At 41.4% G+C, this 14330-nt stretch overlaps 2 protein-coding genes across 3 annotated transcripts; both read right to left on the bottom strand.

Annotated features, from left to right (window-relative positions):
- Positions 1 to 1568: 1568 nt before the first annotated feature.
- Positions 1569 to 10042, bottom strand: LOC138214418 (probable C-mannosyltransferase DPY19L4). Its single transcript, XM_069176022.1, has 19 exons — positions 8650 to 10042; positions 8349 to 8504; positions 7750 to 7874; positions 7526 to 7616; positions 7313 to 7434; positions 6870 to 7015; positions 6616 to 6739; positions 6401 to 6535; positions 5545 to 5676; positions 5163 to 5264; positions 5000 to 5073; positions 4738 to 4896; positions 4072 to 4191; positions 3856 to 3976; positions 3624 to 3680; positions 3451 to 3533; positions 3229 to 3361; positions 2854 to 3012; positions 1569 to 2496 (listed from the first exon to the last, which is right to left on the bottom strand). Exons 1-19 carry the CDS (start codon positions 8765 to 8767, stop codon positions 2332 to 2334), a joined length of 2322 nt encoding a protein of 773 aa, XP_069032123.1. The 5' UTR covers positions 8768 to 10042; the 3' UTR covers positions 1569 to 2331.
- A 93-nt stretch (positions 10043 to 10135) lies between these two features.
- On the bottom strand, positions 10136 to 14151 carry LOC138214419 (protein FAM133B-like). Of its 2 annotated transcripts, none has more exons than XM_069176024.1 (9): positions 13788 to 14151; positions 12179 to 12304; positions 11960 to 12082; positions 11708 to 11860; positions 11481 to 11627; positions 11252 to 11386; positions 10993 to 11142; positions 10670 to 10813; positions 10136 to 10581 (listed from the first exon to the last, which is right to left on the bottom strand). In XM_069176024.1, exons 1-9 carry the CDS (start codon positions 13837 to 13839, stop codon positions 10511 to 10513), a joined length of 1101 nt encoding a protein of 366 aa, XP_069032125.1. In that variant the 5' UTR covers positions 13840 to 14151; the 3' UTR covers positions 10136 to 10510. The 2 variants fall into 2 exon arrangements, with proteins under 2 accessions (XP_069032125.1, XP_069032124.1); XM_069176023.1 differs by having other exon boundaries at positions 10136 to 10584; positions 13788 to 14150.
- Between the last annotated feature and the right edge of the window lie 179 nt (positions 14152 to 14330).

Raw genomic sequence — 14330 nt, 5'->3', positions numbered from 1 at the left:
ATCAATGGATCAAACTGTAAAAACTACATTAGAATTATTTAAGTATTAAAGGGAAAAGCAGCGAATCCTCACATTGGAGAACCAGGAAATATGAAATGTTTGACATTTTTGCTTTAATTAATTAATTAATTGACCAAGCAGTCGTTTTATTTACGGTTTTCAATCTATAACAAAGCAGCCTATTTTATAAGCTCTTTGTAAGTTTTGTGTGCAAAAACCTGAATTTGTTGTCGAGTAAAAAAAGCACAATATTACCTAAGGACTGTGGTGGAGCAGAAGTGGAAATTAGCATGAAGGGAAACTATTCAAACCCACAAAATTCATACTTTACAGTAAGTTGAGTTTTTAAGAAAAGGTTCTCAGGATAGAGCATCTAATGAACATTAAATTGGAAAGAAAATATCCGACACTGACAAAAGAATCAATGTTATCACCTCGCATACGTTTAATATCCATCGTTAATTCAGTAGAGCCGAATGCTCACTCACCACGTGGGGGACAGTTGTTGTTTGCATGATAGCATCAGGAGGAGTTCACCACCAAATACTGAAGGTAACAACCGGTGGATAGGAAACCAAAACCCTCTCAGAGACACAACAGAAAGAAATCAGCGAAGACGTGGGAGCAGCCAGCTCTCAACACAAGGCATCCACACGAAGAGATAAATAAAGACGTGCGACAGGAACGAATAGCTTCGGAAACCAGCCTCTGCTACCTTTAAGGCTGAAACAGAGACAGCTCAGGTGACAAGATCACAGGTGTTTTTGACTTCGGTTAATATTTATAAAAGGCCCTCAAATTAGGAAAGCTGGCAAATTTCCAATATACTCTGATTTCAGACTCCGAGTGACGTATACAAGCTCTTAACTCTCCCTCATGATCGTACGAGTTCCTTCCTACTTCCTTTTTACGTATCGGATCAAACAATACAGAGATAACCTCCCTATGATGGTCAATCATAAAAGAGGCAGCAATGCTTTAGAGAACAGCACATACACTTGTACACATGCATGAGCGTCCTGTGAGGAAGCAAAAAAGGCCGAACGTGACAGAAAGATAAAGTAGAGCAGAAACAATTCACACTTTTTTAGGGGGAATTCTTCAAATTTACACTCTTTAGATAAACTGCCGGCGTTTTTGTTTTGATTTTTTAATCAATAGTTTAATATTGATTCTCTTTACATAAATGGTAGGTTAGGCTCTCGCTGATTATGATTGACATTTCAAGAACTCAAATATCAAATTATTTTCTTCCATTAAGACCTAATTATCAAACTATCTCAGGAAAATAAATGGAGGTCATGACTGTAATACTAGACACCTGTTTCTCTTTAGACAGACAAGGCTAAACACCATTTCAAACAAAAAAACATGGACAGACGACGATTATCTCATGATGAGCCATTTCAGTCAAAATCAAACAAAAATATTTATGATGCGATAACTGCATAAATATTTATACCCACGTAAGGAGCTTAAAAACCAGACCGCAGGCTCTGACGCTGAACTTGGCCTGTGCTTTGAGCTAAATGCTAACTTTAATTTAGCACAGAAACAAAAAGTCCAACTGAGGCTGATGGCAATGGCTGCAGTTTTTTTTTAGTTTTTTTTATTAAATAAAACTCGACGGTGTTTGATGTAAAAGTCAAGAGGTCACTGAAGTAATTACAATTCATCGTGAGTGTGTGTGCAAAATTTCACAGCCAGTCAGACGATATCCGTCGAGAACTTTCAATAGAAACGTCAACCTCAAGGTGGCGCTAAAGGAAAAAAAAAAATCAGTCGATAACTCAAATGATTGGGATGAAAGTCACAACGCTGTGAACGTTCGTAGAAAGATTCACGACAATCCAGCTCACAGCCGTTGAGATATTTCCACCAACATCGCTGCTATCGTGGCTCAAATGCTCGGCTGAAATTATGACCACGACTTGTCATCTCGGGACAAAGAGCCTAAAATAAATCCTCAGCAGCCTCGGTTGCTCTCAGCTTCTTCACAAAGTCAACACAGACGTCTGTTATGAACCGCCCCCTTCATTAAACAGTAACATTAAAAATAACGCATGGCTTATAAAACTACAGTACAGTGATTAATATGGCATATTTCATCGCCAACGTGGCCCATACATAACGGTGTGCTCAGCTGATCCCCCGCTGGCTTTGAACGTGCAGCTTCGACCGTCGACACCGAGACGTCTGAAGCAACAGTGATTTGACGTTTTCTAGAAAGGAGCGTGTCACGCTGAGGATGTGACGTGAACCGCCGGAGGAGGGCGGGGCCGGGCTCAGTCGCATGTCGGCGGGGGAGGGAGGAGGCAGCAGAGGCCGCCGTCAGTACTGGAAGGAGATGACCGAGTTGACTCTGTAGACGTGGTACGAGCGGTTCCAGAAGACCCGAGTGAAGTAGTTCGTGTAGGGCGAGTAGTTCATCTTTATCTCGTGGCAGAATCGTCCGTGCTTCGAGAAGGAGTAAATCTCTCCTTTGTCGTAGACGACCTGGACGGGACCAAAAACACGCAGGTCATGAATTTAACTTTCAGTGAAAGTTTCCAAGAAGGTGGCTTTGCAAAATATTTGACTTTATTTTCAAAACCGTCTTGATTATAATTACAATTACGTATCTTAACGAAAGCAAGCGGTGTCTACTCTGGTGTTTTACTTAACTGCACGTTTTGTGAACTGTCGTTCGTAACAAGCTGCTTGCTCAAAAGATCTACAGTTTGAGATTGTCTCTGTCAATCTTGCAGCTTTTAAAACACCTTAAATACAACAAATACGACTGCGTCACGTTGTCAGTTTTTGTCTTGGAGGTCTGCTGAAGGAGGCATTGCGGGTGACGGCGTTTAAACTCACGTGTCCGTTGGAGATGTCCAGCAGGTCTTTGATCCTGCAGCCTTTATTCAGGGTGAGCTCGTTACAAATCGACTTCTCGATGATCACGTAGTTGGTTTTTTGAGCGGTCAGCAGCTTGTAGATGTCCTCTGCAGATCTCATTGCGTAAACCTGGTAAGTCTACAAGGAGGAAAACAAAAAGAAGATATTTAAAAAGAGGAGCACAACAGACTGTCCTGGTTTCCTGTAGAGGTTTTGTATTATTGTCACTTCCACGTTATACTTATTTTTCAGACCGAGAAAGTCGATCCACTTTTATTTACACTCTACGATACCAAGTGTCTCCTTCTCTTCCTTTTGTAATGTAATTGTGTAATTCCTTTCATCTTCACTCACATCTTCGGTCCTCCTCAGCAGGTTGATGTCCGAGTAAAGCGGTAAAGTCGTCACAGCTGAACCCGAGCACAGCTTCACTGTCCCCAACAGCTGAGGGCTGCCTGCGAACACAGCCGCCGCTGGAGCCTGCGACCTGGAAAAGGGAGGGAGGAGGATGTTTAAAGCCAGAATAAAATACTTCATAAACGTCTTTGTAAACTCAGAAACGTCCGACAACCCCACCTGATCCAGCTGATCAGCTCCACTGTGTCCGGCTCGTAGAACTCCTGCAGGTCCGACAACTCCGCGAAGACACGAGGGCAGTACTGCAACACAGAGGAGAGAGCAACGCGCAGGAGATGTAACGTGGGTCAAACATGAAGAGCTCCCAAAGAAAAAGGGGCTGAAGATCTCACCTCTCTCCACAAACTGAAGCCGATGATGGTGGGAACAGCAGTGCTCAGAATCAGAGACTGGAGAGGAAAAGGGAAAAGGAAACAACAGAAATACAGGATGAATAAGTTTCTCATTAATATTGTGACCTGAAATTATGTCACGCAAGAATATCATCAAAGGAAAGTATTCACCGCTTTTTGAAAGGAAACATGAGTCTAAAAACATCTGTGCACTGCGAGAGAAGATACTAACCAACACTACAGGGTGGATAGACCTCAGTTTGAGCCACTTAAACACCGTCATCCAGAGGTCCGGGGAACACACGCCGAACGCTGTGAACATGCAGACGTACGGCGTCCATAAATACTTCATCCTGCACGGCGAAAGAGAGCAGACGATGTTGAGTCGAGCCGAAGAACAACGAACAAACTTTCGACTTAGGAAACATTTTAACGGTGAGGAACGTACCCGTCGAACAGCAGAGCCAGACCTCCGAATAACAGAGTGTGAAAGACGTGATAGATGACCTCAGGCTGCTCTCCTACTCGACCGTCTTCAAGTCTGTGGCTGGTGTTCATTGGCTGGCCACTGTGAAGGAGGCAGAATGACCTAAAGTTTACGGCTAAATATGGAAACATTATGAGTGTTTACTACATTAATTACAATTCATTCATTCACCTGCAAACGTCAGCAGTATTATTTTGTTCAACTCAAATTTTCTAACACAGCAGAACTTTAAACTGTCGGTGAAAACGACCACCAGATGATCATTTTTGAAAGATGGCTTAAAGTAATGTACTGCAGTGTGTGTGTGTTCAAGCCATAAAATATTCACACAAAATTTAAGGGTATTTCTGCGATCAATATTCTTGATATGGAAAAATCTTTTTTTCAAATTGTATAAAAAATTATACTGAGCGGCACGGTGCCCCCGAGGTGCAACTGAAGATCTTAATTGTTGATTAATCTGCTGATCACTTATTTAGTCTATCAGGTAAAAATTATGAAGAAGAAAAAAAAAAACTCTAAACATAATTTGGAATGAAAAAAACCCCAGAAAGAACCAAGTCAACCTAATTTAATAGGTCAGAACCACAGAAAACTACATTCTCACTTTAAATAAGTAAACTGCACCTGAGTCTTTGGTAGATGGTCTGCAGGGTTGACAGCAGGCAGACAGCGAGCACCAGGAGGTAAAAGGGAAGGACCGAAGCCTGCGTCAGTCGGAGGAATAAGTCCTGACTCGGCGTTTGTAAACTCTCTTGGCACAACAGGAAGTTGGTCACAAAGTCACTGACAGAAGATGAGAAAACATCGCTGTTAGATTAGGTCGGATAACAGACTGAACTGGTTTCTGAGTGCGGTCTGTATTTTAACAGGAAACATTTTAACTCACGTTGTCGTGTTGAGGCCAAATTTCACTTCGAGGAACTTCAATATGAAGTCGCTCTCACTTACAGGAAGAAGTTTCTGTATATGGAAGACACTGGTTATTATCCAATAACACTGGATGCTCTTCACTACATCCACAGCCTGATTTCATGAGAGCTTAAACTTACCTTGGCCAAATAACTGAAGGTGATCCCGGCGGTGAAGACCAGGTAGAAATGTAAGAAGAGCTTCATCACTCTGGCCACGAGAGGACCCATCTTCATCTTTTGCTGGAACAGAAACACATATTTCACAGGTGTTACTCTGCATTCAGATCCTGTCAGCTTAAAAATATATATTTCTTTATTTTTATGATGGGATACAGAGAAAAGCAGAAAATGCTCAGATCTTTAAAATTATGAGCAGAAATCATTTGTTTTCTTGGCTTGATACATTAGTTAAATGATAATTAGTTATCAAAAGTGCTGATTTATCAAATAAATGTCAGCATTAAATGTCACTAATGTGTCATTTGAGTGAGCTCTGGTGTGACGGAGAAGCTAACTCTACCTGGAAGTACCTCGCGAGCACTGAGCCAATCAGGAGGCTGAGCAGCGGCGAGCTGAGCAGGGCCGCGTTCTGAAACTGGAACATGTAGACCAGGAACAAGCAGCTCAGGTACACCTTGTGGATGTCAACCATCTGTTTGCCCCATGGGACAAAAGGAAGGATGAGGGAGAGATGTAAGATGTAGATGAGAAAATTGACATCTGATACCAGTCAGTAAAATATAGTATGAAACTGCAACCAGAACAGGGTCAGCTTAGCATAAAGATGACCTACCACCACCTCACCAGTAAACACATTACAGTATATCTGCGAGCATAAAAAAAATGTTTGCAGTGATTTTCTGAAGCTTCAGATGTTCTGAAAAGCAGAATTTTTTTTTTTTTTTACCCATTTTTTTACTAAAGCACCATATGAGCCTTTTGTCCTGTCGTGATCTCCAACACATCAAAAATGCAGACACAAGTTTCATTAATCAGTTTTTCCTGATTAATATGGAAATTTGTGCAGCAAGAAAACAAAATCTATTAATTATAAGTCATTTTATATTTATATTACTTTACTGTTATCTGTTGTTTGTCTAATTTATTCATTTTTACTTAATTGATTTTACTTTTTCACGATCACACTTCAAAAACTAGTAAGTCTACCCAGAAATAACAATCAGTTGAAGCAATGCCAATAAAGTATATTCACATTTCTTATACCAACACTTTTGTCTTTGTTACATGGATGGTTTCAATAAGGTGTTCCGGTAAGGAGTTGCAGCAATATCTGGGAAATCAAGTCTAGTGTCCCCTCAAAAATATGCAAATATGATTCGAACAGTCTCAGTCGTCTTATTCCGGGGCTGCGTTACCTTCCGCGGCGGCACCAGGTCAAAAGAGTCCAGCAGAAAAACACACAGGCCCTGGACGAAGAGCACGTAGTGGCTGTGTTCCCAGACCAGGAGGAAGGTGAAGGTGGTGGCACTCATGGTGAGATAGCAGAACATCTACAGAGGAGAACAGGATGAATGCAGCACTACTAACAAGCAGAGGATTGTTTAAAAAGCAGCTTTTCTGAGAGGTTCACCTCGGTGGCGGAGCTGATGTTGTTGCTCAGGAATCCCGTCAAAGCTGCGACCTGACAGGAGAAGTAAGGCAGAGCCCAGTTGTCCCGCAGAGGAATGGCGTGATCCACCTTGGTTGTGTCTGATCTGCGGGAGACATGAAGAAGAGTTCGAGTGGACGAAGGAACCGGAAAGCTGCGTTTAAAAATCGGCGATCGACTTCAACGGGAATGAGGAAACGCGAAGAGAACAGAGACGCACAGAAACTTCCTCTCACCTGTTGATCACGTACCAGGCCACCGCCAACATGCCGGCCACCCAGGTGCCACTCATCACCCAGCTGCACACGAAGAGGGCGGTGACGTAGACCGCCTGCAGGCCGAAAACCGCTCCAACATAGAAGTAGATGGGCTCCATGAATTCCTGTGAGAGAAGAGGCGACGGCAATTTTTGATGAGGGGAAGTAAAAAAAAAACTACGAAAGCAATACATACTAACCCTTAATGTTCAATAATAACTATTATGGTCAAATCTCTCATGCAGGAAAATTGAATTCAATAATAAATTTCTATTCTTTAAGTTTTTGTCTTTGAAAATTGTGTAATTTCTGTAATTTTTGCTGGAAAAAAAAACAACTTACTTTTTGAGTTGTAGGGTTGAAAGGTTTAATGACAAAATTTTGAAAGTAATCAAACATCCAAAAGAAAAATAAATCCTCACCTCGCTGCCCGTGTATCTGTATATGAAGCTGGTGATGAGCTCAGGATAAAGAGAAAACCGCTCCACTGCGTTGATGGTCTGACCTGAAATCGTCCTGTTGTCTATCGTCAGCTCATAAAACCCTGAAAAAAACACCAGAGCGGAGTTAGAAAGGAGAGGCGGGCGTCTTTTCTGCGTCGTATACATTTCACGAGAAGCAGACAGGACGTGTACCTCTTTCAAAGGATGAGGCTGCTAGCATGTGCTTGTAGTAGTAATAATAAAGCCCGCTGCCTCCCTGGAAGGTGATTTCACGCTCCAACTCCTGGGACGCACACAAAGTGAATTTTAGAGCTGATATGATACGATATGGACGTGAAGTGGAAGTGTAACAGAAGGAGGCTCATAAAAACAAACAAAACAAAGCAAACAAAAAAAAAAAAAACTCGGTCACACACCTGTCTCGCTGAAAACCAGAACTTCCTGTCATGATATGCAGACAGATACCCGGCGTACAGCATCCCGCAGGCCGCCGCCGCCAGACAGCCGAAGAAGACTCGCACCAGACGCTGCAAAAAGCTCGCTGAGGGAGCAGAAGCGTGGCAGTAAAAACACAGTTAAGACAGATGATACAGTTGAGAGGACACGTTTTTGACTCTCGGGCACTTTTAGATGTTTTTTTTTTTTTATCTTGCTGCAAACTGAGGATCAACAAAGACCTTGAACAACCTCGACATTCTCTGATTCTGGATTTCTTTAATGTTGTCTTGATTATTTTTGCTGCATCCCTGTTGTCAAACTAAAGTTGTTTTTTTCTTTGCTTGATTGTTTTGCATGTGTTTCTCTTAAGTTAGTGTTGAGCTCTCAGTGCCAGGAACACTATTATGGTAGTTTTTAATCATTAAATCTTGCATGTGTTCTGTTGAAGTTGGGTAAAACACAAAATGTGTGTTTGTTTGTTTGTTTTTCATGTACAATGTGCAGCTGAAACCGTCCAACAGATGTGTTATAAGTAGAGTTGACACCGAGGAGTGTTTAAAGAAAGAGATGCACTCACATGGAGATAAGCTCTTGGATCTTTTGACAGATGACTGAGGTCCGTTTGATTCTTCCTGTTCTTCATCTTTAACTTCTTCATCATCTTCATCATCTTCTCTCTGCTGCGAGCTGTCGTCCTCTCCGCCGCTGGACGCGCTCACCTCATCAACACCAGCTTAGCAGAGACACACAGATCAGTTTCCAGTCTCACAGACGTCCGTTCCCACGTTAAACCACAAGAAAGTGAAGAAACGGAGTCACTCCGGATTGGAGGCTAACTTGGTGGTCAGTTAGCAAAGTGCTAAATTAGCTCCACTTACGTTTGGTGCGCAGCTCCGGCTCACTTCGGCGCGCTTCTTCTTCTTCTTCTTCTTCATCTTCTTCTTCATCGTCGTCTCCTTCTGAAGTTTCCGTTTTCCGACATCGTAACTCGGTCATGACGAAATCAATTAATCCCGAGAGGAGCCGTGTGACGTGGAGGCAGCAGCATGCTAGCTAATCCAAGAGCCCTCAAACTCACTCTTTCGCTGAGCCGTGAAGGTGAACGGCTGAGCTACAAACGTCCGGTCTCCAGCCGGACTTTTCCTGCTCGAAGCTGTCAAACTATCAGCAGCGCGGGTACGCTGTTCAGTTTGATGACTGCGGAGGACAGAAATTCAGCACTGCTGTCGGGCTGTGACCGGGGACGCCGGATCTTTTTTTTTTTTTTTTTTTTATCCTAGGATGGCGAAGGCACAGCCCGCCCTACTCTTGCCTCTTGATTGGCTAGTATGTTGCAGTTGTTGGTTCGTTTTAAGACATGCCGGGTGATGATTGGTTCGGATTGATGGCAATATTATAGTCAGAGCCAATCAGAGGCCGAACAGGGCGGGTCATGCCTTCAACATTCTAGGCGGGGGGGGGGAATGTAGCGACCGGGACATAGCGGAAGTTGCGGATAACCACAGAAAGCAGCGAAGAAGAATTGAAACCAAACTCCACTGAAAATTCATGTAATTTAAGAAAAGTAAAAACCTTTTAAAGTTTCAGCTCCTTGATCAATTACAATTGTATAACGTCATTGTTAGCACAATTGTTCGAAGTTTTTTTTTTTTTTAAAGCTCAAACAGTTAATTAGTCAAAAGAAAACCAAGTAAGGATTTAAAAAGGTCATTAGTTCATGATTTTTAAATATACAGAAACATTTTCTAGTCACAGCTTCTCAAATATTTCTTAAATTTATGCAATTTAATTCACTGACATAATATTTTAAGTTATACAGTTTAAGCTTAGGCAAATTTTAAAATGTTCTTACATGTATTGACCAATTGGAATTTCTTTCTTCAATAAAAATAAAATAATTATGTTGCAGTTCTAATTGTAAATTGAATATTTGTATTTGGGGGGGGGGGGGAAAGCAATTTGAAGATTGTATTAGCCAGTGTCACTTTTTTTTTTTAAGCACAAGTATTATTGAAAAAAAAAAAATACAAATAATTGCCAAACTAAGAAATTTAAGAACAATTTGGCTGCAGCCTTAGTTTTGAGCAGATAATACATCTGAACAAAGCAGCTAACTACAACAAAAAAAGATGTCAGGTTGTTTCAAATTAGGAGCTGGATGAGAATACCCAGACCATCAGCTGATTACCCCTGAATAGGCTAAAAGTTAACACAGGACTGCTATATATACCAATTAATGGCTGTAGTGAACAATTGCTGCAAAGATTAAAAAGCCCTCAAAGGTGAATTTGGATATAAATACAACCAACTTGACTTCCAACCCTCCTGGAATGAAAATGACAAAAGACAAATAAAGTACACTGATTGTGAGTGTGTGGCAAGCCATCTGAAATAGAGACTGACTCATATTTTAATCTAACACAACAGAGTATCACAGCTGCATGCTGACTGTGACCTTAACAATAAGCAGAAATGTTACTAACAACAACGAGAGTGAAACTATTTCCTTAAAAACCTAAAACCACAGGAAACCGCTGACGCAAACAACAGGCATGTGTAGTAAACATCAAAAACAGTGCATTAAAATCTTGATAGGAACCTGCAAAATCTGGTCCCAAACCTAAAAACTGGAGTAAAAATAGCATCAACTTAAATTAACATGTATGTATATAAAACACACTGATGACAACTAACTGACATGTTTAGTTGGTGTTTTTCAGAACTTTTTGATTCATCCTTTTATTCTTCCTCTGATGATTCATCCGAAGCCTCGGAGTCTTCCTTCTTGGGCTTTTCAGCAATCTGTGTTTCTTCTTTGGAGAATAAGAATAATGTTTCAGTGTATTTTGAGATGGTTTTTTTGCAGCATCAGTAAAGACTTTGGCACGTAATCGATACCTGTTTCAGTTTTCTTCAGGTCTCCCTTCGCCTCGACGTCTTCAACATCACACCTCTCGAGGAGTATTCTCAGCATTTTGGTCACTTGAGGGTGTTTAGCTGCGTTTATTACGGGTTCATCATCCGAACTGTTGCTCGAAGAATCTGAAATGGTGTTAATTAAACAGACAAGATGGATTAGAAATCATTATTGAAAATAATACGGTATTTTTTTTCAGCACGTTTACCTTGTTAAAGACTTTCTGAGCAGCTTATTAACTGGCCTCTACACCCACATGCATCCACAGTTATCATCATTTCTCTGACTAGGCGAGAGTCTTTACCCGTCGCAGGCTTCTTTTTCTGCTTTTTAGAAGTTGTGTTCCTCTTCTTCGGCGCCGAAGCCTTTGTTTTGTTTTTTGTTTGTTTGCCTTTGCGGGTCTTTTTCGCAAGATTCATCAAGGGTTCATCATCCGAGCTTTCGTCAGAGACTTCTGCAAGAAACAACAGTCACAGCAGGAAAGATTTGAAATGTTTCCTTCTAATGTTTTGGTGACAAAGTCGAACAAGATTTTGTTCAAGCCACGATAACGGCTGTAGTACCTCGTCTCTTTTTTGATGCACCGCCTCGCGATACGGTGCTTTTCTCCTGCTTTTTCTTGGCAACGAGGTCCACAAGGGGAACATCATCATTCTCATCCTCATCATCATCTGAGCGACTGTCTGATGAGGAAGGGTCTTTTAAAATCCAAAAGGTTAGTATTTAAACTATCTGCAATCAAATTGAATTAAAATACTTTATGATATCCAGTCGAATGAAGTGGCCGCCTACCTTTTCGTGATTTGTTTGTACGTTTTCGTGTTGTTTTCTTTTTTGCTTGAGTCTTTTTCTGTTTACGAGTATTTGTCCTCTTCTTCTTCTTTATTTTTGCCAGCGGCTCATCATCGGAGTTGTCAGTGGAGGTCTCAACGTATCTAACTGTGACAAACAAAACCAAGTCATATTAATGAGGGAAAAAAACATTGTATGTCTGTTCAGATTTCCAGTTTCTCACCCACCTTTATTCCTCGCTGCATTCCTTTTGGATTTAATAAGCGGGGCTGCTTTTTTAGATGGCCCAACTGATGCCTTCCTCTTATGTCGTGACTGAAATTTCTTGGTGATTTCACTCAGGGACTCATCCTCTGAGGTGTCCTCCTTGTCCTGTGACTCTGTAAAAAAAAAAAAGGTAAATCAAGCGTAAGTGTCTGACACAGAGAGCAGCAACTTCCTGTTGACGCTGTAGATCCACAGAGAGAAAATAATCTCACCTTTCTTCTTCTTGTCAACGGGGTTTTTTGGTGGCTCTGACAAAAGCTTCTTTGCAGTTTTGTTGGACACTTTGGCAACTTTTATCACGGGCTCATTGTCAGAGTCATCATCCGTGTTCAAATCTGAAACAATTGGGACAAAACAAACCAACCATTAAAGCCGTTCAGTCCAGACATAAATCAGAAGAGACGGCTGATAAAATGTGGTCATGTGGACACCTGCGTTCTTGTTGTTTGTGCCGTTAGATCTAGGTGGCGTATTCTCCTTCTTCTCCAGTTTCTTCGGTGGAGTTACGGCTGTTTTCAACTTTGACAGCGGCTCGTCATCTGAGGAGTCGTCCAAAGCTACAAGAGAAGATGTAAAGATACAAACAATCTGCCCAACAATCTGTTAACATGTATTTACCATAAACACGGGTATAAAACTGCTGGTGTTTTCGGTTCTCTTATCCTCATCACCTTCGTCCTTGTTTTGATTTTATACACTTTATTAATCCCCGAGGGGAAATTTCTTCACTACAGCAGGGGGGCTCTCAGGGGGGAGCTGCTGCAGCAGGCTGCCACTAGCGCGGCGCCAGGTAACCTGACCTGAGGTGCATGTTTTTGGATGATGGGAGGAAGCCGGAGAACCCGGAGAGAACCCACGCAAGCACAGGGAGAACATGCAAACTCCGCACAGAAAGGCCCAGGACCGGATTCGAACCCGGAACCTTTTTGCTGTGAGGCGACAATGCTAACCACTGCACCACCGTGCCACCCAAATTAGAGTTGGATGTTAAGCTGTTTGTGTTGTCAAATGGCTTTTTGAAGGGATGAATTCGAGAGAGCTCCAGCTGTCCTTCCCTAATTAATCAAGAGACACAATGCTGCAAATAACAGTAAATACTGATCTCAAGATAAACCGGTTCTTTTAATTGAATTTGACCAAGAAATGTTCGACGAATGTACACTACTATTATACTATTACTCATGAGGAATGGGCCCTTCTGATGTATTATTATTTAATTTAAGGAACTGGGTTATCATTACTCATGTTTATGCGGCAGATTCATTTTTGTAGCCGGTTGACTGGGAGTTTTATTAAATCTATATATATCTATCAATGATATAAATACTAAAATACTAAAATAGTATCAGGGAACCGTGTGCATGTTAAGTTCTTGTTCTCCCAAATCCTTGTATTGTGTAAATTAGGTAGGTAGGTAGGTATTTACTTTATTAATCCCCGAGGGGAAATTTTTTTCACTACAGCAGCATACAGAAGCAATAAGATAATAATAGAATAAAATAATAGAATAGAATAATAGAAAAGCAATAAAATAGCAGTAAATAGCAGTAAAAAATATAAATATAAAATGCACAGTATATACAGTACATTATATATCTATATATATTATATACAAACAAATTATAGAAAGTTGTGTGAATTCCTGTTTTACCGGTGTTGGTACTCTTTAATCTTCACATGAATTACCTGTCGGATCTCCTGGATGTTTGGTCGGTGAGACCTGACACTTTCATCTATAATAAAACCACAATAAGCGTGCAGATGGGTTTTCACGGCCATGCGGTCCCGAACAACCTCCGTATGTTTTCCTGGGTACGTTATGAATTACGATATCAAACGCAATCTGAGCCTAAAGACTAAAATACCCGACCGTCATAACGAATCGGAACAGATCGGCGTCAACTTTTCACATTTGAGCCGTTTTCACGTGAAGCTAGCAGCAGCGCCGTCACGGTTAATTATACCGAGTAGTAAACCCGTTTTAATTACTACGTCCGCCTCTCGGGCTGAAATAAAGAATAATGCCGTTAATGTAGTTACCTGAAGAGTCACGCACCGCATGAGCGGGCACGTCAGCGGGGCTGCAGTCCATTTTGTGTCGGTCAGGATAGTTTAACTGAGCTCCTCATCCAAAACGCGCCAACTTACAGTTGTTAGCTTTTTTTTTTTTTTTTTTTTTTTTTTTCTTTTTTTTTTTTCCCCCTCGTTAGCTTCGTTGTTTTAGCTGGTTGTCGGTCGTTTTCGTCGCCAGCTTTTTCGGTGCGCTGCTCCGCCAATTTACAGCAGCTACGGTCACCGATCCGCAAAGTACCATCGAACAAAGTCTTAACAACCAGTTTACCCAGTCACGGATGTAATGTGGTCCCAGTTTGATTTGTTTTCTTCCGGTTTAGTTTTTCGAGGAAGGCGCTCGGGCGAGCGTTGATGACGATCGCTACGTCATTGGTCAACTAACTTCAGTTGCCCGGCGACAAAACTTCCGCGAACGCAGCAAAGTTAGTTTTGAGCCGTAATGAAGAAAAGATCAATTTTCTTTGAAGTACTGTAATTAACTACAACGTTGAGATAATTGCAGTTTTTTTT

Source organism: Embiotoca jacksoni, unplaced genomic scaffold (genome assembly GCF_022577435.1).
Source record: "Embiotoca jacksoni isolate LCO1_2020_lvr unplaced genomic scaffold, fEmbJac1.0.p SCAF_7, whole genome shotgun sequence".
NCBI lineage: Eukaryota > Metazoa > Chordata > Actinopteri > Embiotocidae > Embiotoca > Embiotoca jacksoni.
Note: the sequence above shows the minus strand (reverse complement) of the source record. Positions and strands in the feature narration are given on the sequence as shown.

Excerpts from the sequence above, each read along its gene's own strand:
- LOC138214418 (XM_069176022.1), bottom strand. The coding sequence starts at position 8,767 with ATGACCGAGTTACGATGTCGGAAAACGGAAACTTCAGAAGGAGACGAC. Across the intron at positions 7,617-7,749 it reads TCTGGTTTTCAGCGAGACAG|GAGTTGGAGCGTGAAATCAC; the intron begins GTGTGTGACCGA and ends TGTGCGTCCCAG. Across the intron at positions 7,435-7,525 it reads AGCCTCATCCTTTGAAAGAG|GGTTTTATGAGCTGACGATA; the intron begins GTACACGTCCTG and ends TGTTTTTTTCAG.
- LOC138214419 (XM_069176023.1), bottom strand. The coding sequence starts at position 13,839 with ATGGACTGCAGCCCCGCTGACGTGCCCGCTCATGCGGTGCGTGACTCT. Across the intron at positions 12,083-12,178 it reads CACAAACAACAAGAACGCAG|ATTTGAACACGGATGATGAC; the intron begins GTGTCCACATGA and ends CAATTGTTTCAG. Across the intron at positions 11,143-11,251 it reads TGCATCAAAAAAGAGACGAG|AAGTCTCTGACGAAAGCTCG; the intron begins GTACTACAGCCG and ends TGTTTCTTGCAG.